Source organism: Choloepus didactylus, chromosome 18, assembly GCF_015220235.1.
Source record: "Choloepus didactylus isolate mChoDid1 chromosome 18, mChoDid1.pri, whole genome shotgun sequence".
NCBI classification, from domain to species: Eukaryota; Metazoa; Chordata; class Mammalia; order Pilosa; family Megalonychidae; genus Choloepus; species Choloepus didactylus.
In genome coordinates this window covers 51,410,048-51,430,298 of record NC_051324.1, presented here as the reverse complement: position 1 = coordinate 51,430,298, position 20,251 = coordinate 51,410,048, and the positions used below count along the sequence as shown (strand labels likewise).

The window sequence follows — 20,251 nt, the reverse complement described above, 5'->3', positions numbered from 1 at the left end:
GCCCTCCTCATTGACTTGGATGGTTAAGAACTAGCTGAGTTCTCTCTAGGACAACTTTGAAGAAAAAATGTAGAATAGTATCTGTTCTAGTTTGCTAATGCTGCCGGAATGCAAAACACCAGAGATGGATTGGCTTTTATAAAAGGGGGTTTATTTGGTTACACAGTTACAGTTTTAAGGCCATAAAGTGTCCAAGGTAACACGTCAGCAATTGGGTACCTTCACTGGAGGATGGCCAATGGTGTCCGGAAAACCTCTGTTAACAGGGAAGGCACGTGGCTGGCGTCTGCTCCAAAGTTCTGCTTTCAAAATGGCTTTCTCCCAGGATGTTCCTCTCTAGGCTGCAGTTCCTTAGAAATGTCACTCTTAGTTGCATGGGGTATTTATCCTCTCTTAGCTTCTCCGGAGCAAGAGTCTGCTTTCAATGGCCATCTTCAAAATTTCTCTCATCTGCAGCTCCTGTTCTTTCTTCAAAGTGTCCATCTTGGCTGTAGCAGCTTGCTCCTTCTGTCTGATCTTATATAGTGCTCCAGTAATTTAATTCAGACCCACCCTGAATGGGTGGCCAACACCTCCATGGAAATTAGCCAATCAGAATCATCACCCACAGTTGGGTGGGGCGCATCTCCATGAAAACACTCAAAGAATTACAATCTAATTAACACTGATAGTTCTGCCCACATAAGATTACATCAGAGATAATGGCGTTTGGGGGTACATAATACATTCAGACTGGCACAAGTGTCTTCCTAGCCTGTCCTCCCTTAGGGAAATCCATGCCCTCTCACCCTCTAGGAGAGGGTTCCTGGCTGTTGGAAAGTTGGGTTTATCTGCAAATTAGAAGGGGAAGGGCGAAACAAATGTTTTTTGAATGTGCTGGGCACTGAGATGCCTGCCGTTGAATCCTCACAATGGCCACTGTGAGATGAGGAGTGGCAGCTAAAGCAGCTCCTTCCCCAAGACCCTGGAGATCTGAGCTCAATTACCTTTCCCTCTGGCAAAAGGGAGAAGGATGGGAAGGTGGTAATGGCCAGTGGCTAGCAGGGAGAGGTGGGAATATCATGGAATTGGAAACTATCTGCTTGAAAAAGTGTGATTCAGCCTCTGGTTGAATCTCATCCTTGAGCCTTGTATGTTGTGTTTGAGGTCAGGGACCTTATCTTCCCCATTCAACTGGATACTTAGGGGATGTTCTAATTTGCTAATGCTGCCAGAATGCAAAGTACCAGAGATGGATTGGCTTTTATAAAGGGGGTTTATTTGCTTACAAATTTACAGTCTTAAGGCCATAAAGTGACCAACGTAAGACATCAACAATTGGGTACCTTCACCAAAGGATGGACATTGGCGTCCAGAAAACCTCTGTTAACTAGGAAGGCACGGGGCTGGTGTCTCCTTGCTCCCAGGTGGTGTTTCAAGATGGCGTTCTCCAAAATGTCAGTGTCAGCTTCCAATGGCCGTCTTCAAAATGTTTCTCTCAGCTGCAACTACTCTCTCAACTTCTGTGCATTCTTCAAAGTGTCCCTTTTGGCTTAGCAAGCTCGCTCCTTCTCTCTGAGCTTATATAGTGCTCTAGTAAACTAATCAAGGCCCATGCTGAATGGGTGGGGCCACACCTCCATGGAAATTATCCAATCAGAGTTATCACCTACAGCTGGGTGGGTCACATCTCCATGGAAACACTCAGAGAATTACAATCTGATCAACACTGATAAGTCTGCCCACACAAGATTGCATCAAAAGATGGCATTTTGGGGGACAAAATATATCTGAACTGGCACAAGGGACAAGGGTCATCTCTGTCTCTCCTGCAGGCCCCTCTCCTGTTTGGACTGTGTTCCGGTTTGCCAATACTGCCATTATGCAAAACACCAGAAATGGATTGGCTTTTACAAAGGGGGTTTATTTGGTTACAAATTTACAGTCTGAAGGCCATGAAAATGTCCAAATTAAGGCATCAACATGAGTACACCTTCACCGAAGGAAGGACAATGGTGTCCAGAAAACATCTGTTAGCTGGGAAGGCACATGGCTGACATCTGCTGATCCTGGGTCGTGTTCTAGCTCCTCTCTCAACTCCTGTGTGTTCTTCAAAATGTTGCTCTTGGGACCTTTTGTCCTCTCTTTGCTTCTCTGGAGCAAACTCTGGGCTAGCATCTCCAAGGTTTCAGCAAAAGTCTGTTTTCAGGGGCCATCTCCAAAATGTCCCTCTTAGCTGCTGCTCTCTTCCTTCTGTTTGTGAGCTCTTCTATAGCACTCCAGTGATTAAATCAAGCCTCACCCATACCTCCATGGAAATAAGTTAATCAAATATTTCTCTCACATTTGATTGAGTCACATCTCCATGGAAACAATCAAAGGATTCCAACCCAATGAACCTAATACATCTGCCTCCACAAGACCGCATTAAAGAACATGGCTTTTGGTGGGACATAATATATCCAATCTAGCACAGGCATCTACTCGCCACCTGGGCTCCCTCTTCACTGCGAGGTCCCCCGATTAGGTCTCAGGGAGGCAGGACCCTCCAGAAGAAGGAGGCTGGGACCTGGGGACACCCCGTCTTGAGCTGACAAGACCATGTTAATAGAGGGTTTGCTTTTTTCTTCCCCAGTGGTGGCTCTAAGGACCCTGTAAAAGATCATTCTCGAGACCTTCAGTTTAATATTTTATTCAGCACAAAGGAGAAAGGCATCTGATACCAATTTAGCCTTTTGAGTGTCCAGAGCTCTGCCCACCTCCCTCCCACCCCAAGTCCCAAATGAAGCCCTCTTTTAAGGTTATCCCAGCACAAAACCCAAGGACTTGACAGCCCCAAGTCCAATCTGAGCAGATTCCTTCTTATTTCCCCTTCATTTTCTTTCTCTTCCATGGTCCCTTAGGGAGAGGAGCCTTCTTTAGGGATAAAAGGCCACATACAGCCCAGCCTTGAACTTCAGCACCTGGGGTCATCTCAGCCCCCACTGACCTCAGAGGGGTGGAGGGAACAGGGTGAGGTAGGCCTGCCCTCCTGGAGCCTCCCCCTTCCCTAGGAACCAGCCAGTGCTGAGGAAGGAAGACCAGAGGGGTCTCTCCAGCCCTGATTCGTGTTCCTGGGAGCTGCCACAATGGAGGAATGGGGGCTGGAGGCAGGGTGTTGGGGATGGCAAGGAAAGGAATAAAAGAGAAGGAAATAAAGAGATGAGCTCAGCCTTGCCAAGTGTCTAGTGATATGGAGGGGGGGTCCCAGAAATGACCCTGTCCCACCCCCCAGGCTCTACAAATCCCCAAATTGGCTTCATAACTCCAAATCTTTTAAGGAAGGGGTTTGGGTTGGAAGAGAAAAATGGAATGTTGCACTGTGGATTTTAATCTAGGGCTAGTGGGAAGACCACAGTTGTCTCCTCCGACTACTTCTTGGATGGATCCCAGACTTTATCCCAGCAGAGCAAAGGGTGACCACTAGAAGGTCAGTCCCATTGCCCACTGTTCCCCCAAGAAGTGGGCCTTTGCGTGTGGGGCCAGGCCCAGGCTTCCTGTCCTTCAGAGCTCCTCGTGGACCCGCTCCTGGTCTTCATCTGACTTCAGCTTGAGCTCCTCGACAGTGATCTTCCCATCCTGGTTGCGGTCCTGGTTCTGGAACATGTCCCCAATGGTCTTCTCAGGATCCTGCCCAGGCAGGAGGCGACCTTTGCCCTCATTCACTTGAGTCTTGATGAAGGTGGAAAACTTGGGGAAGGAGAACCAAGAGGAGGGGTGGGGGTAAGGGTCATGGCTGAGGGGCTGTGGGTGGCCTCTTGGGAGGCCTTGGGGAGGGCCCCCAGGTGGAGGTCGGCAAGTGTTTTTCTTTTCTTTCTTCCTCAGGCCGCCCAACCCCTTCCCCAGCTCGGTGAGGAGGTGAGGATGGGGGGGAGGAGAGGAGCTGGTGATGGGGCGTGAGCCCAGAGCAGTGGGACCAGGATGAAGGGTGTGACCTGGGGGCTAGTCAGCGACCAGCAGCGCTGCAGGGGCCGTGGACAAGGAAGCCAGGGCAGGGGGGGCAGGAACACGGGAGCTGGGGGCCGGGGGGGGGGGCATCCTGGTTGGGATGGGGCGTGGGACTCAGCTCCTCACCCACCTCCTCTGGGGGCACCTCTCCATCCTTGTTGAGGTCCATGTTTTCAAACAGGTTGGCAGGAGGGTCCTCGTGCCACACAAAGAGGTAGCCTGTGGGCAGCCCCTCCTCCCGGGACACCAACTCCACCTCAAATAGCAGCACAGCACTGCCAGGGACCCCCCGGGCTGGAGCAGGGAGGACAGGAAAGAAGAAAAAAGTCCTAATCAGGCCAGGGACTGGGCTGGCTCCCCAGCCTGCAGACCTCAGCTTCCCCTCTGGGGGGCTGGAGAGTGGGGCAGGGGATGTTTACAGAACCATCCCGAAGGGCCCCCTGACTCCTCTACCAGCCATCAAGGCCCAAGACAGGCAAGGGCAAAGGGGACAGGAGACGGAGCCGGCCCCTCACCTCCGCTCTCGCCGTGTGCCAGGTGCGGGGGGACAACCAGCTGCCGCCTCTCTCCCACACACATGCCCTGCAAGCCCGTGTCCAGGCCTTCGATCACCTTGTTGGCCCCCAGAGTCGCCTCCTGGGGCGCCCCGTGGTCGTGGCTAGGGGAGAGAGCAGATTCCCAGGTCAGTACCGGTTCCTGCCCTCTGCCAGCTCACCCATTCTTCCCCCGGCAGGTCCTGGCCAGTGCAGAGGCCAAACAGCTCAGACGTGGGATGCCCGTTTTCATCTTCCCACTGCCCCCAAAATGTGGCCTTGAGGTCTCGTTTCTCCCTGCCTCAGTTTCCATGAAACGGAATTAGCAGCTCTTCCCCTACTGCTAGTTTCACCACCTTTTCCCCTACAAAGAATTTCATCTCCCTATGCCTATTGCCTCCCTCGTGTGGATGGGAACCGCAGCAAGCACGAGGCTGGGTGCTCCCCCAGGGGCTGGGGTTTCTTCCTCCTTGTCCAGAGGAAGAAGCAGGAGTCAGAGGGAGAAGCTGTCAGGAGGGGGTAGGAGGCTCCCCGCACCCGTGCCCACCCACCTGCCCAGCCCTGGCCCTGCCCTGGACCCACGAGGAGAAGAGCTTGGTGCCGTCCAGCAGAAAGCAGTTGTAGTGGTATCGAACAAAGTCCCCAAGTTTGGAGGTCTCATTGCAGGTCTCAGGGGGCCGGGAGAGAATCTTGATTTCCACGGGGTCTGCAGGGTTGTGGAAGTCGATGACGTGGACATCAAAGACCAGCACGGCGGAGCCAGGGATCTTGTCTCCTGAAGTCAGAGTAGGGGAATGGGTCAGCTCAGAGCTCTAGGAGGGGCTGTTCAAGGGCTCCACAGGGACCTCTGGACCTGATACCCCAGCCTCTAAACCCACCCCCCACCCCCTGTCCTGGGGTTTCAAACAAGGATGGGATGGAATGTTTGTCCACAGGGTCAATTCTTCTAATCTACTGAGGGGAGGGCTGGCTGGTGGAGGGGCGGGATATTGCAGTGTAGAAAGCCCCTTTACGTTCATCATCTTCTGGTAAATTCCCAATAACTTACCCTACTGATCAATATGCTTAGTCCTGTTTCACAGGTGGGGAAACGGAGGCTCCCAGCAAAGCCAGGTCTCAAATCCAGGTCTCTGCTTGCTAGAGCCATGCTGTTTCTGTTCTTCCATAACTACCCTCTCTCTGCCCACGCAGGAGTCAGGCGCCCTCCCCCAGGGTGGTAGGGGAGAAGTGGGGGGTGGGGAGCTACAACTGGCGAAAATGGCTGGGGTCGGTGACAGGAATCAGGTGGATGACCTGACGTCAACTGTGTGCCTCTTTGCAAGGGAGGGGGGCAGCGGGGGGGCAAGGCCAGGCGCGTGGTTCAGGAGAGGTGAGGTGCAGCGGGGGTGGTGGCAGGAGAGACCCTACCCCCTACCGGTTCCGTTCTCCCCGTAGGCAAGGTGGGGGGGGATGGTGATTCTCCGGCGCTCGCCCACGCAGGCGCCCTGCAGCCCCTGGTCCATCCCGGGGATGATGAAGCCCCGCCCCACGTAGGTGTTGTAGGTGTGGTTGTGGGAGTAGCTGCAATACAGGGCCGGGAGGGGGGTGGGTCAAAGGGACCCCTCCCCTTTCCAGGCAGCTCAGAGCCACTCACCAGCGGCTACCCAGGGCCGCCCCAGCACCTGACATTTCCCTTCCTGTCTCGGTTTCCTCTGCTTACCCCACCCAACCATCCCCACCTCCCCTACCCGCCGAGGACCCTCCCGACCTGGAATCAAAGAGGGTGCCGTCCATCAGCGAGCCGTTGTAGTGGTAACGCATGAAGTCCCCGGCCACGGCCTTCCGGTCACAGCTGGGGGGCTGCTCCAGCGTCTCTAGCTTGACGGTGTCCTTTGGGTTGTGGACGTCTATCAGTAGGACGTGGAAGACCAGCGAGGCCTGTGGGGGGATCACAGTCCCTGGGGAAGGGATAGGACTTGAACCATACACGTGGGGAGCAAACCAGGGCTCCTGTTTGATTCAGGAAATCCTATGTGGGCACCATGCAAAACCACCTGCTCCCCAGAGGCCTTTCCCTCCCTGGCAGCAGCCGCAGCTTCCTCACCTCCCGCCTCCCACCCACACCCCCCGCCCCGTGAGGCCTCAGCTGGGTTTTCCCCACGGCCACCATTAGCCCAGGCTGAGCCTTTGTTTATTAAAGAATAAAGGACCCCTTCGTAGTGAGACAATGACCAAGGGCAGATTTCATCCTTACTTGCCTCCTGGGCTGGGCGCCCTTAGGCAGCGCACAACCTGGACAACTGTATGTGGCAGCCCTGTTTTCTCTTTTCTGGAGAATGCTCCCTTGGTCCCTGCCTGCTCTCACCATAGCCTTTCTCGCCATAGGCCAGGAATGGAGGGATGATGATCTTCCTTCTCTCTCCAGGACACATGCCCAGCAGCCCCTGGTCCATGCCCTTGATCAGCCAGCCGGAGCCGACGTACGTGTCATAAGTGCCACCCCCACTGTAGCTGCAGACAACGGGGTAGAGGTGGTGCTGCTGGAGGGGATGGAGGCAGGATGGGCTCCTGACCCCTCCTCCACCAGCCACAGTTCCCAGTGCTTTGAGGGCTCCCCTCGAGCCCCCCACCTGGAGTCGAAGGCAGTGCCATCCAGCAGCGTGCCATTGTAGTGGTAGCGGACAAAGTCACTGTCCTGGACCACGCGGGGACATTGCGGCGGCTGCAGCAAGGTGCTCACTTGCACAGTGTCCTCCTCGTTCCACACATCCAGTAGGACCACGTCAAAGTAGAGGGTGGCATCCGGGGGAATGAGCCCCGCTGTGAGGGCGGCCCCCGAGGGTGGAGGTGGGGTGATCTGAGGGTCCTGAGTTGCCCCCCGCCCCCACCTCTAGTCGCTTTCTTCCTGGCCAAGCTATGATCCCACCCCGGGCCATGGTGCCCTTCCCCCCTCCCGAGAAGCAGGAGACCTAAACTCTAGCCCCAGATGCACTCATATTAGGCAGTGTGACCTTGGCCAAGGCACGCTCCCTCTCTGAGCTTCAGTTTTCTGGCCCAGGGGTCCCCGATTCTGCCTCCTGGTCTCCTCCACCCCGCTGATGCCTCCCCCCGTGCCCCGGGTTCCTCCTGCCGCCCCCCACCCTCCTCACCCAAACCGATGCTGCCGTAGCCCAGGTGGGGAGGCACGATGAGGTGGCGCCGCTCGTTGACACACATGCCCATGAGGCCACGGTCCATGCCAATGATGAGGCGCCCTACGCCCACCACGATGGCCGCCAAGGTGCTGCGGTCATAGCTGGGGGGGCAGCGGGATGGAGTGGCCTCAGGTGTGCCCAGGTGAGGGGCACATAGCCACGTGCTTCCTCTGGCCAAGGTCCCGTATACACAGGTGTGTGCACATGCACACACACACACAATGCCCTTCCCTGTGTCCGTGTGTGAATACACATGCTCTCACCTCTTCACGCCTCCCTCCCACACCAGCTGTGACTCCCACCTAAGAGGATGGTCCCTGCGAAGGCCAGGGGCTTCGATTCCCCCGGGGATGGGGGGTGGGAGGCAGGCCCTGCCTGCCACAACAATTTGCTGAGAGCAAAGGGGTGGTGAGTACAGCAGAGCAGGGAAGGGGAGTATTTGCTGAGCACTTACCATGTGCCAGATTAAATGCTTGGCATTTCACATGCACCTCTCATTTAGTTTTCTCCCCTGTGGGGTGAGCATTAATATTTTTTCATTTTGCTTATGTGAAAAATAGGACTTGAGAGGCCCTCAGCCTCAAGTCACACAGCTAACAGGTGGCCTGTTGACCTCCAAAGCCCGGCCATTTTTGCCTCTGTACCGTAGAGCACTGTCGATCTTCCAAGAAAAGGAAGGGGAAGCAGAGCTGGTCAGAGGTGGGGATTGAGATTGGTTTTAAATTGTGAAAAGGTCTATTCTAAAATTGCAATAGCTTTTATTTTGGTTACATGTTTAATTTACTTTGAGTTTTCAGATGTTAAAGGGGAGTGGGAAATTTTTATGTTGCTCAAAAGGGAGCCCTGTGTTAGGTAAGTTTTCCAGGCTCAGCACTGCAAGAACTGAGCCCCCTACTGGGCTCCCAGAGGACCCCCGGGGAATTCCCAGCCCCTCCTCCACTCCTAGAGGTCAAGGGCTCCTGGCTGCTCTCCTGGCTACTGCCTAGACTTCACTCTGTCCACTGAGCTGGGTTTCCCTCTGTCCTGCTTCCTCCCCAGTGCTGTGGTGGGGCCCTAAGCACTGCGCAAAGTTTCTGAGTTAAACAGCCTTGGGGTCTAGGGGTGCCCCCAGAGTCAAAGCTAACTCTTGAGCCCCCGGCCAGGCACTGTGTGAAGCTGGCTTTCACTCATCATCTTGTTTGAGCCCTAACATCTGCCCCAGACAGTGGGTACTGTTTTATTATTATTTATTTTTATATTCAAGAAGTTGTGGATTTATAGAACAATCATGCATAAAATACAAGATCCCCATATACCACCCTATTATTAACTCCTTGCATTAGCGTGGTACATTTGTTCCAATTGATGAAAGCAGGTTTTTATAATTGTACTATTAACTATAGTCCATGGTTCAACTTAGGGTCCGCTGTGCTGTGCAGTTCCATGGATTTTTATTTTTTATTGTTATTCTAGCAACCTAACACTAGGTACTATTTTTAATCTCCATTTTTCAGATGAGGAACATGAAGCACAATGCCTTGTCCAGCATCACAGAGAGCCTGCCTCCAAGGTGATGTCCACACATGTCTCATGGGTTGAGTCGTGTTTGGGGAAGGGTCCAAGGGGAACTGACCCCGTTGGGTGTGGTGTGGGGGTCTGCGTGTGTGACTGGGATCCAGGGTTTACCCGAGACTGGCATGCAGCACTGAGCTGCCTCCACCAACGAAAGCAGACTTGTGGGAGCAGACCTGAGGCCCATCTCTCAAACCTCAAGGCTGGCAAGACGGGCAGCCGCGCTGGCCTGGTAGAGCTAAGATGGAGGGAGGTGGGAGGGGTGGGGAGGGCAGATGCCTGAAGGACCGGGAGATAGAGGCCTGAAAACCCTCCCCTCTGAGGAGCCCAGGGTGGCATGTCTTACCGTGTGACACGTAGGCAGACGGGGCCCCTGCACCAAGCTATGCCCCCATCCTGCTGTCTGATTATAATGCCCATGCCACTTTACCCCCACCAGGTGCTGCTAACCCCCATCTCTTCCAAAAAAAGTTCTAGCCCCTCCCCCCACTCAAAGGCACTGAAAACTGGGGCAGGAACCAGAGAGTGAGTCAGGGCAGTGGAAGGGTAGGGGGTCCCAGACTGAGAGACCACATGCAGCAGGGACTGTCCCCTTCCCCTCAACATTGTCCACCAGAACAACCCCACCCCATGCCTTTAAATAAAGCAATAGTGAGTATAGAGAGCTCACCCTGATTATCAAATACTTTGGAGATGTAGGGAGCTTGTGTGAAAGAAACTGGAGTCCTTTGAGAGGTGAAGGTTTGTAATTGGGGGCAGGGGGATGTTTTCAGAGAGACGGATGTCTAGGCACCCCGAGGGTGCTGTTTGAGGGTAAGAGATCATGGAATGAGTGTCCAGATGCAGAGCTTAAAAGTGGCAACGAGGGAGCCCGGGGTCAGAAGAGAGCTTGGCGGGGAGCTCAGGGAAAGAAAGTGGAGAATCGGGGTGGGAGATGGGGGTGGGGTGGGGTGGGGAGCGAGGAACCCATTACCTCGAGTCAAACTTCTTGCCGTCCTCGAAGGTGCCGTTGTAGTGGTACCGCACAAAATCCCCCATCTGCACCTCCCGGGGACAGGCCCTGGGGATGTGGTACCTCTCGATAACCACGTCTTCCAGGGGTCCCCCAGCCGGGCTGGCACGGCCGAGCCCTCTCACCACGGCCTGCACCAAGAGCAGCAGCAACTGCAGCAGGGGGAGCCGCAGGAGGGTGTGGCTGGGGGCGCCCGCGGCAAACATGGTGCTGGGAGCTGGGAGCTGGGAGCTCGGAGCTGGGGCTGCCGGCAGTGAAGGCGAGAGAGGGAGCCGCGGGCGCCAGCCTCCTGGCCCCCCTCCTCCCAGAGCTAGCTCCCCCCCTTCCTGTCCTCCTTCCCCACCCCCGCCCTGGCTGGTCTACGTGGAATGGGGGCTGGGGAGACCGAGCTGGCCGGCCGGGGAGGGTGGGGGGAGGAACAGGAGGAGAGAGCAAGGCCGCGAGTGTCAGCCAGGAATGTGCCACAAAGAACTCCGGGCTCCCTCCTCCCCACGCCCCCACCCAGCGCCGAGACCTGGGGCCGGGATGGGGAGGGAGGAGCAGGAAAGATGAGAAGTCTAAGCGGACTCCCGAAAAAAAGAAAGTACACACACACACACACAGAACTTTCAGTGTCTTTTTCGGGAGCCCCGGGGTCCTAAAGCCGGACTGAGGCATCATCCCATGATTTCTTTGTGTGTACCCCCAAATCTAGGTGTCTCCCAGGTGGATAGTGAGGACCCAGAATCTGAAGGGTATCTCAGTGCTTCCCTCTACCCCTACTGTTCTCCAAGGGGAAGAGCGGCTTTGTGCTCCAAAAGCTAGACTACCAGGACTTTCTGACCTGCGGATGGAGTTACAATCGGTGCTGGTGATAGTGGAGAGCGTGAGGGATAAAACTGGGTGTGCACCTCCCCGACTGGGCTGGGGATATGTTCGGAGGGAGCAGAAAGAGCGTGTCGTGGGCGACCAGGTGCCAGAACAGCTTAGGCAGAGTAGAGAGAGGTGGCACCTCCCTCGATTTCTGGATCTTCAGGTGGGGGTGGGGGGCTGTTCCTGTGTGGGGAGGGGCTTTCTGGACTTCCCATCTCCTGAAGCGTTCACCCACCCACCATCTTGGGACAGGAGGTCGGGCCAACGTAGGAGGCTCAGGACACTACTGGATCCCCTCAAAAACGGGGAGATGCGGCCCTTTGCCCCCCTGCGGACCTGACTCAGGCGACCCTCTCCACACACAGCCCCGATACCCGGCGCTAAGACCCAGCGGGCGCTCCGGCCCGGCCCCTGCTCCCGCCTGCCGGGCCCCAGACGCCTTCTCTGCTCGGGAGCGCCGGCCGGGGCACGGCGGGGGCATGGGCAGCGCGGCGTGGGGGCTGCTGTGGCTGCTGCTGGCCAGCGCCGGGGCCCAGTACGAGAAGTACAGCTTCCGGGGCTTCCCGCCGGAGGACCTGATGCCCCTGGCCGCGGCCTACGGACACGCGCTGGAGCAGTACGAGGGCGAGAGCTGGCGCGAGAGCGCGCGCTACCTCGAGGCGGCGCTGCGGCTGCACCGGCTGCTGCGGGACAGCGAGGCCTTCTGCCACGCCAACTGCAGCGGCTCCGCGCCGCCCGAGGCCTCGTCGCCCGGGCCCGGCCCCGACGGCGGGAGCGACGAAGAGTGGGCCCGCGAGCTGCAGCTCTTCGGCCACGTCCTGGAGCGCGCCGCCTGCCTGCGACGCTGCAAGCGGACGCTGCCCGCCTTCCAGGTGTCCTACCCGCCGCGGCAGCTGCTGCGCGACTTCCAGAGCCGCCTGCCCTACCAGTACCTGCACTACGCGCTGTTCAAGGTGGGCCCCTCTGCCCCCCGCCCGGCGACCTCGCCCCTCCGCGCCCCGCCGCCCCGCGTCGGGTGTTCCGGGACGGGTCGCGAGGAGCGTTGCCTTCCCGCAGAGCACAGGCGCCCTCGTGCGCTCGGGCTGCGGGCTCCGGCCCTACTGGCCGATTCCCCACCGCCACCCCCACTCCTCACCAGGCTAACCGGCTGGAGAAGGCGGTCGCCGCGGCCTACACCTTCCTCCAGAGGAATCCGAAGCACGAGCTAACCGCCAAGTATCTCAGCTACTACCGGGGGCTGCTGGACGCCGCCGAGGAGTCCCTCACCGACTTGGAGGCGCAGCCCTACGAGGTGGGGTGGAGGGGCAGGGGGTGGCTCTGGGCCGGTTCTGAGGCTCCTCACTCACCTGCGCTGAGGGAGGAGGGGAGGTGCCGGGGGTCTCCCTGACCCTTCCTGCCACGCGCGTCCCCTCCCACACCAGGCCGTGTTCCTCCGGGCCGTGAAGCTCTACAACAGCGGGGACTTCCGCAGCAGCACCGAGGACATGGAGCGGGCTCTGGCCGAGTACCTGGCGGTCTTTGCCCGCTGTCTGGCTGGCTGTGAGGGGGCCCAGGAGCAGGTGGACTTCAAAGACTTCTACCCAGCCATAGCAGGTATCCCCCCACCCAGACCCTTGCCAGGGTGTCCCTCGGAACTTCCCAGAACTCCTGTGCCCCTTTATGGAGCACCTATGAAGCGCTCGGGAGAGGGACAGGAGTAAGGTGTTATCCCAGCTCTCGAGGAGCCCTCGGTGTGCTAGAGGGAGAGACGAGATAACAGACACCCTGACGCTGGCTGCAGAGAGCTGTGGTAGAGAGTTTGCATTGTGCTGGGCACCTGTGCAGAGGGCCGTGACATTCCAAAAGGGTCTGGGAAGGTTGGGTCCGAAGGCCTCCCAGGCAGGGGGCAGTGCACGTGCCCAGGTGCCCAGGTGGGAGACAGCCCAGCAGGTAGCAGAAAGCGGTTCGTTCGGCGTGGCCAGAAATCATTCCTAGTCTCAGGATCTCTAACCCTGGGGTCCCTCAAGGGGACCTGGCATCACCTTCTCTGTCTGGCTTCAGTCCACCCTTCAACTTCACTTGCCACTCTCCCAGAAACCCTCCCTGGCTCTCTCTGGCTTTTGTGGTAGGGGTGAGCTGGGGGTGGTAACTCAGCCCAGGAGACTGGACCTGTCCACAGTAATGTTTCTCAGTACCGCTTATGGTGTGCCAAGCACTTGATGTGGGCTATGTCATTTAACCGTCAGTGCCTGATTGGGATGGACCTGGTGGGCTCACCAGCTCTTCACTTCTGCCTCCTGCCCCCCAGATCTCTTTGCAGAATCCTTGCAGTGCAAGGTGGACTGTGAGGACAACCTGACCCCCAATGTGGGCGGCTACTTCGTGGAGAAGTTCGTGGCGACCATGTACCATTACCTGCAGTTTGCCTACTACAAGTGTGAGCCTCCAGCAGGGCCTGAGCGGAAGAGGAAGGGGTGAAGAAGAGGACTACATCGGGGCCCTTGCACAGTCACGGGGAGCTCTCCTACAGAATTGAGGACTCTGAGTGATGGGAGGGAAGTCTGGGAGTGATGAGGATATCAGGAAGGAACCATGGGGGCCTTTGGAGGCCAGTGAGAGGCTTCTGGGAGGAGACAAGAGAGCAGCTTGGGGAAGAACTAGAAGGTCTCTTGGGCAAGAGGCTAGATAGCCAACAACATGACAGCACTTGACAGTCTACAGAGCCCCGCCATATCTGTTTATCTCACTTGGTCCTCTCACCAGCCTCATACGTTACTGGACCCATTTTCCAGATGAGGCAACTGAGGCTCACAGAGGGCAAGGGACTGGCCCCAAGTCACATGGCTAATAAAAATTGGCACCAGGACTTGAGGCCTCCCTGGAGGGAGATGTTGGTGTCCACTGAGGGCTAGGAGGGACAACCTCCAAGGTTCCTGCAGTAGGGAGATGCCAAAATTCAGACAGAAGCTGGAATTGGAGTGGTGGGCTGAGGACCAGGGGGCCAGGGAGTCCCTTCGTGGGGCCGGATGGCAGAGAGATTAAGAGCCAGCTGCCAGACTCGTTCCCCAGTGCCATCACTCTCCATCTGTGCAAGCTTGAGCAGTTTACTCAACCTTTCTGTGCCTTGGATTTCTCATCTGTAAAATGGGGATGATAACAACAGCAAGGGTTAAATGAGTTACACAGGGCTTGGCACATGGTAAGTGTTCAGTACCTGTTAGTTTGCATTATTATTTGGTGGAGTGAGGAGTCGAACAGGTGTTCTGGGAAGTATCTGGAGACCCAGGGGCACTGGACTGAATTGGGAGATGGGGTTGGGGTGGACTTGCTGGGCTTGTCCCTGGGTGTGGGGAGGTCCAGACCGACTCCTCCCCCTGTCCTGCCCGCAGTGAATGACGTGCGCCAGGCTGCCCGCAGTGCCGCCAGCTACATGCTGTTCGACCCTGAGGACAGTGTCATGCAGCAGAACCTGGTGTATTACCGTTTCCACCGGGCCCGCTGGGGGCTGGAGGAGGAGGACTTCCAGCCTCGGGAGGTGGGCACTGCCTTCCAAGGCTCTCATGGGACATGTGGTTTGAGTAACAATGCTGGCTTCCTCTGAAGGCAGGATGGGAAGTGGAAAAAATATGGGTTATGACTGTAGCCAGTCCTGGGTTCAAACCCGAGCTCTACCATCTGGTCCTGGGAATGTCATTTATCCTTTCTGCATCTTTTGCTTCTTCTGCAAATTGGGGATCATACTGCCTACGTCACTAGCCCAGTGCCTGGGACATGGGGGGTATGTAGCAGGTGCCCATTCTTGCCCACACCCCTCCCCACCCTCATCACCTTCACCTTTGGCCTTTCTTCTTCTTCCCCAGGGACCCCCTAACCTGGACCAACCGAGAAGTCTAGGGCTCTTGGAGTCTAGGGCAAAACTGGCAAATGTGGGGCCCATTGTGCCTCTCCCATTTTCCTTGTCAATGACAGACATTGCTAATCACTTGAGGCACACTATCTCATTGAGCCCTCGGAGTCCTTCTCGACCCAGCACTCTAAGGAGCTATGATTATGCTATCAGCATGTGAGCTGAAACCTGTTCCCTACTCCTTGAGCTGGGAAGGGACCAGAGGACCTAGATTCTAGGAGCCCTGGCTCTCCCACCATCTCCCAATTCTGCACTGGCAGCAGGGTTCAGCTCAATCCCCTCATCCCCCCAGGAAGCTGTGCTCTATCATAACCAGACCGCTGAGCTGCGGGAGCTGCTGGAGTTTGCACACATGTATCTCCAGTCAGACGATGAGGTGAGTGGCCCCAAGTCCTCCAGGACTGGAGTGTGAGAGGGGGGTGCAGGGTGGACACCTCAGGCCTTTTCCATGTGCCCCTGTGCCAAAGCTCAGCCCCGCCCTGGTGCTCAGCTGTGTGAAGCAGGAGAGCTTTGCCTGTCTTTTATCTACAGCTTCCTTCTCTCCCCCACTTCAGTGTCCATGTCCCTTTTTCTGCACATGCCTGAGTCCTGCTTGTCCTGGGCCCAGCTCAGATGGCACCTCCTCTAGGAAGCCAGGCTCTCCTCTGGGCTTGCGGTGCCAACTCTGACCCTCTGTGCCTCCCTGGTCACCTGTGACCTGGACTTGGAGTTATTTGCAGCCATGGTCCTTCTTGCCCCTGGGCTGCTTCTCCAGTCTTCTGGAAGATTTCACTCCAGAACAGGGCCAGGACCTAGTTATTCCCAGCTCTCCCACAGAGCCTGGCATAGAGCTGGGAATAACTGAGATTGGATGAACAAGTGAATGAGTGAAGGAAAGAACAAATGCAAGTGCAGTAAGGAAGGATTCTAAATGAGGGTTTGAGAGCCTGAATTTCTCTGAGGTGTTGCTGCTCAGGGGTTTTTTATTAATTCCCTTATTAGCTCATCCATCCGTGCCCCCACTCACCAAACACAGGGTGAAGGTCTTCACTATTAGCACCCAGGCTTTGGTGCTAGCCGGACCTGGCTCCACTTCTTAATGGCAGGGATTCCACCTCTTGGAACTTCTGTTTCTTCATCCATTGAATGGGGAGAATGAATGCCCATCTCACCCTGTCCTGGTGAGAATTAAATGGGATCAAGTATGTAAAGCATCTGGTATACAGGTAGCACACAGCAGGTACTCAGTGAATGATAACCATTTTGATTACTGTTATTTGTTGCCTGCTGTTTGCTTGGGCTTGGGGTAAGTTGAAAGCTCAGCTTTCCCAGGCAACTCACAGTCTAGTGGGGGAAGCGAGAAGCAGCCCGGACCCTTCCCATGGTGCTGTTGGAGAGGTCAGCAGGCTGCAGCACAGCCGGGTCGCCAGTGAGGGCCTCATCTTGGAGCTGATGCTGGGCTTTGGAGGGAGGCACAGGGAGTAAAGGTGTTCCTGGCAGGGAACACAGCCTGAGTGAACAGTATGCATGGAATAGCATTATATGCACCCGGGAGCTGTTGCTTAAAGGGTGGGGTTGTGGAGGTGTAATGCTTAGTGCAAACACTGAATCTCTACTGTTGGAGCCCCATTCATCTGTTCAGGGAGGGAGCAGTTTGGGATAAGGATGTTGCAGAAAAAACCCTCAGAGAGTTCCCAGGTTAGATCTTGAGACCCGGGAAGGAGGGGTTTTGGAGACTGCAGATGGAACTGGGCATCCCCTTGGCCAGGAAGGGAACTGGATGCCAGGCTGAGGCCTGCTGTCATCCAGTTTCTCCCCACTCACCCCCTCCCTGGGGCTGTTGTAGATGGAGTTGGAGGAGACAGAACTGCCTGTGGAGCCTGAGGAGCGCCCATCTGACGCTGAGTTTGAGGGGGAGGGAGACTATGAAGAGGGCATCTTTGCTGACTGGTGGCAGGAGCCAGATGCCAAGGGTGACGAGGCTGAGGCTGGTCAGTGCCTTGGGTCCTGGTGGAAGGGGAGGGATGCAGCCCGGGCTGGGGGCTGGGGCTGCAGAGGCAGTGTAGTATGTGTGTTGGGTGCTGGGACCTCTTCTCTGGGAGCTTCTGACATGTGAGCAACCCCCACCCCCAGCCCCCTGCTACCTGTTGGGAATGGGTGAGGGGCTAACCCCACTGCTCCTTCCTTAATCTTTTCAGAGCCAGAGCCCAAACTGGCGTGAGGAAGGGGCCGCCTTCATACCCCTCAAGAGCTTGGGAAGCCTGGGCCCGATGGCACCACCACTTCGCAGCCTGGGAAGCAGGAACTATTTATTAAAACTTAAAGTGGACACAGCTGACCTGGCCCGGATCCTGGCCCACCTGCGAGCACTGTCTCCCCAGGCCCCTCCTGCTGCCTCCTCTGCGTCTCTAGACCACAGGGTGGCAGGGGTGCTGCAGGCCAGTGCTGGGCCAACATGGTCCCATCCTACTGCCCACTGCTCTCGGCTCCTGGACACTCTCCTGGAGAAGTTTCCAGCTTCTGGTTGTAACCTCAGCGGGAGTTGCAGAGATGGCAGAAGGACAGCTGGGGGCCGGGGAGCCCTAGACCTGGAGTCTAGAGGGCCCTGGCACACTGGCAGCGGGGACTAATAAAGTTTATTGTTGAGTGAATCACAGCACTTGGGGCCCAGTCCCCCCCGGGCTGAGTTGTGAGGGTGCAGGGCCCTTCCACTGCCCCCATCTTAACTCATCTGTAGAATGCGAGGCGGGGGCTAGGGGTGGGTGAGTGGGCCCTTGGACTGCCGCGTGTGTGCGCGCGCACTCGGGAGCGCGCCGCCCGCAGTTGCAGATCTCCCGCCAGGGGGCGCGAGGACACAGTTCCCTCCCCGAGTCCGGGAAGATGGTTTCAGATTTCCAAGATGGTGTGTAAGGTATTTTCCTAGTTCAGCATCGCTTCCCTCGGGGAATGTGGCGACTGCGGGAGGGCGCTGAGGGCTTTTACTTCCAGCTGCTGTAGTTGACCCAGGTTCCCAGCAGTGCGGGCCAGCGTGTCTTGGGGGCCCCGCCCTGCCCTCTGCCCAGTCCCCCCTCCCAGACCTGGGGCCAGGTCCCATCTCGGTGCCAGAGAAACGTTTGATTACTTAGGACCTCCTGGGGGGCAGTGGGATGGCCAGACCCCTCTTGCACCAGGGGACAGTGGGTCCAAAGGAGTGTGGGCGAGGGCGGTGCCCAGTGGCCACCACCCAGTGCTCTGACTCACCGGCGCCCCGCCCCCTTTCTAACAGCTCCGCCTTCTCCCGGGGCGGGGGGCAAAGTGGCAGAGGCGTCTGCCCCTACTGGAGGGTGGAGTGGAAGGTGGAAAGCGGAGTTCTCACCCACCCCCTTCCTTCGCCCTCCCCTGAGGTGTGCCAGGTGCCCTCCCTGTCCTGCCCGGGACCCCTGCCCTGGGCCTTTGGTCAGGATGAGGGCTGGAAGGCCAGAGTCGCAGTCTGGAGCAGGGGCTGGGTCAGGGTGGGTGATCTCACTCTCTCCTTCCTCCCTTGGGTGGGTCTGTCAGGCAAACAGTCTGCAGCAGGAGCGTCTCCCAAGGGCTCCCGGTACTAGGGTGGACCAGGCCTTGGCAGCCCTGCCCCACCCCACCCCTTTCGAGCCCCCGTGTTGCCAGTTTCCACCGTGGCCCTCCCCCTGTTTCTGGGAGGGGCTGCCTTCCAGGGGTGGCACTCGGGAGGGTGGGGAGCAGGGACGTGCTTGAGCGTGTCTGCGCAGCTGTGGGCCTGGTGTGAGTAGGAGCTTTGGAATCTGCAGACAGCGGGGTGTGGGTCTGGGAGTGCGTGCGCCTGCAGGAGAGAGAAGGTCTGTGTGTTCGTGTGTGGATGTGTGGGTCTGGGTGTGAGCATGTGCCTGCAGGCACGTGTCAGAGAATTCCATGGAGCCTCATGGGTGATTGTGAGCATGTCTTTGCATGTGGGTCTTCGTGAGTGTCCAAGAGTGTGGGGCATTCGTGAATGTGTTTCTTAGAGGTTCATTCACTCTTGCAGCACATATTCATTAAGCACCTCCTGTGTGTCAGGCTGTAACAAATGCTGAGCATACAACAGTGAACAAAGCAGGCCATAGCCTTGCCCTCGCAGGTGTTACATTCCAGGAGGGAGAAGGCAATAAACAATAAATATAATAAGTAAATTAGCTGGTTGTAGTAGATAGGTGTGATGGAAAAGTAGAGCCGTGTAAGAGGGATCAGGAGAGCTAGGGGGGTGCAATTTAAGTGTCGATATGTGTGTCAGAGTGTGCATCGAAGTGTGGGGTGTGTGTGAGAGAGAGAGAGGGAAGGGCATATCCCGTGGGAGCAGAAGGCTGTCCCCTCTTTAGGCTCTCTGCACCCCATCCAGGCCTTGAGCCAGCCCCTCCCCAATCCTTACTCAGCTGCCCTTTCCCAGGGAGGCGCCAGCCCCTCCCTCCTCTTCCTGATGCCAGCATCTCCTCACTGCCCAGCTGACTCCCCAAACCGGTGAGACCGAGTCCCAGCGTGGGCCCTCTGGGGCCCTCCAGCCAGTCTCCCAACCCCACCCAGCTCGGCTGCCCTCACCTCCTCCCTGTCTTTGTTTCGCCCTCCCCGGCCTCCTTACCTCCTCACCCCCAACACACACTAAACCCCCACCCAGGACTTCAGCAGCAGCAGCATCTGTGGAACGGGTAGAAGGTTAGGGATGTCCAAAAGGGCAGTGGGGATGGAGACCTCAGCAATAGGGACCAGACTCAGAGAAATCCCACAGGGGCATCCTGGATGCAGAGAGACCCCATCCTAGGGAAAACATGACTACTTCATGTGCCAGTCACCTGGCACGTTAATTATAACCCTCAGAGCAGTCTGGCCACGGAGACATCAACTCCCCTCTGTTATAGGAGGCTGAGGAATGAGAAGCAACCTGTCCAATGTTCCCTGAGCCGGTGGGTGGCTGAGCTGCCCTGGAACCTGTTCTCCCCAAATTGATGTTGTTCACAGAAAGGAGAGAAGGCAGGGCCTTGTCCCTTTAGACTGTGAGCTGACAGCTGACAGAAAGAGGAAAGTGGGGCCCAGATGTGTAGAAAACCCCCCAAACCCCCACGCCACAGCCCACTGAGGGAGGCAAGGGTTTTGAGAAGGAAGGAAAGGAGGCAAGGAGGGAGGGAGGGAAGAGACAGGCAAGTACCCTCTCTCAGGCCTGATTCCAGAGCCCTACCCTGCCCCCTCCATTGTCCATTGTCAGCTCCAGGGATCAGGATGGATGTTAGGAACTCTTGCTGGAGTCTCAGTCCAGCCCCTGAATCCTAAGAGGTGT

The 20,251-nt window shown here is 56.9% G+C and overlaps 2 protein-coding genes across 3 annotated transcripts; one reads left to right on the top strand and one right to left on the bottom strand.

The window, feature by feature from the left end:
• Positions 1-2,346: 2,346 nt before the first annotated feature.
• Positions 2,347-10,544, bottom strand: FKBP10 (FKBP prolyl isomerase 10). 2 transcript variants are annotated; one of them, XM_037808676.1, is made up of 10 exons: positions 10,197-10,539; positions 7,628-7,773; positions 7,109-7,298; positions 6,844-6,989; positions 6,247-6,436; positions 5,914-6,059; positions 5,082-5,274; positions 4,482-4,624; positions 4,097-4,260; positions 2,347-3,708 (listed from the first exon to the last, which is right to left on the bottom strand). In XM_037808676.1, the coding sequence occupies exons 1-10, from the start codon at positions 10,439-10,441 to the stop codon at positions 3,523-3,525; spliced, it is 1,749 nt and encodes a 582-aa protein (XP_037664604.1). In that variant the 5' UTR covers positions 10,442-10,539; the 3' UTR covers positions 2,347-3,522. The 2 variants fall into 2 exon arrangements, 1 of the variants encoding a protein (XP_037664604.1); XR_005212637.1 differs by having other exon boundaries at positions 3,566-3,708; positions 5,051-5,274; positions 10,197-10,544.
• Positions 10,545-11,363: 819 nt separating this feature from the next.
• On the top strand, positions 11,364-17,603 carry P3H4 (prolyl 3-hydroxylase family member 4 (inactive)). Its single transcript, XM_037808677.1, has 8 exons — positions 11,364-12,040; positions 12,226-12,378; positions 12,509-12,680; positions 13,375-13,503; positions 14,456-14,601; positions 15,266-15,349; positions 16,799-16,943; positions 17,151-17,603. The coding sequence occupies exons 1-8, from the start codon at positions 11,567-11,569 to the stop codon at positions 17,171-17,173; spliced, it is 1,326 nt and encodes a 441-aa protein (XP_037664605.1). The 5' UTR covers positions 11,364-11,566; the 3' UTR covers positions 17,174-17,603.
• Positions 17,604-20,251: the final 2,648 nt, after the last annotated feature.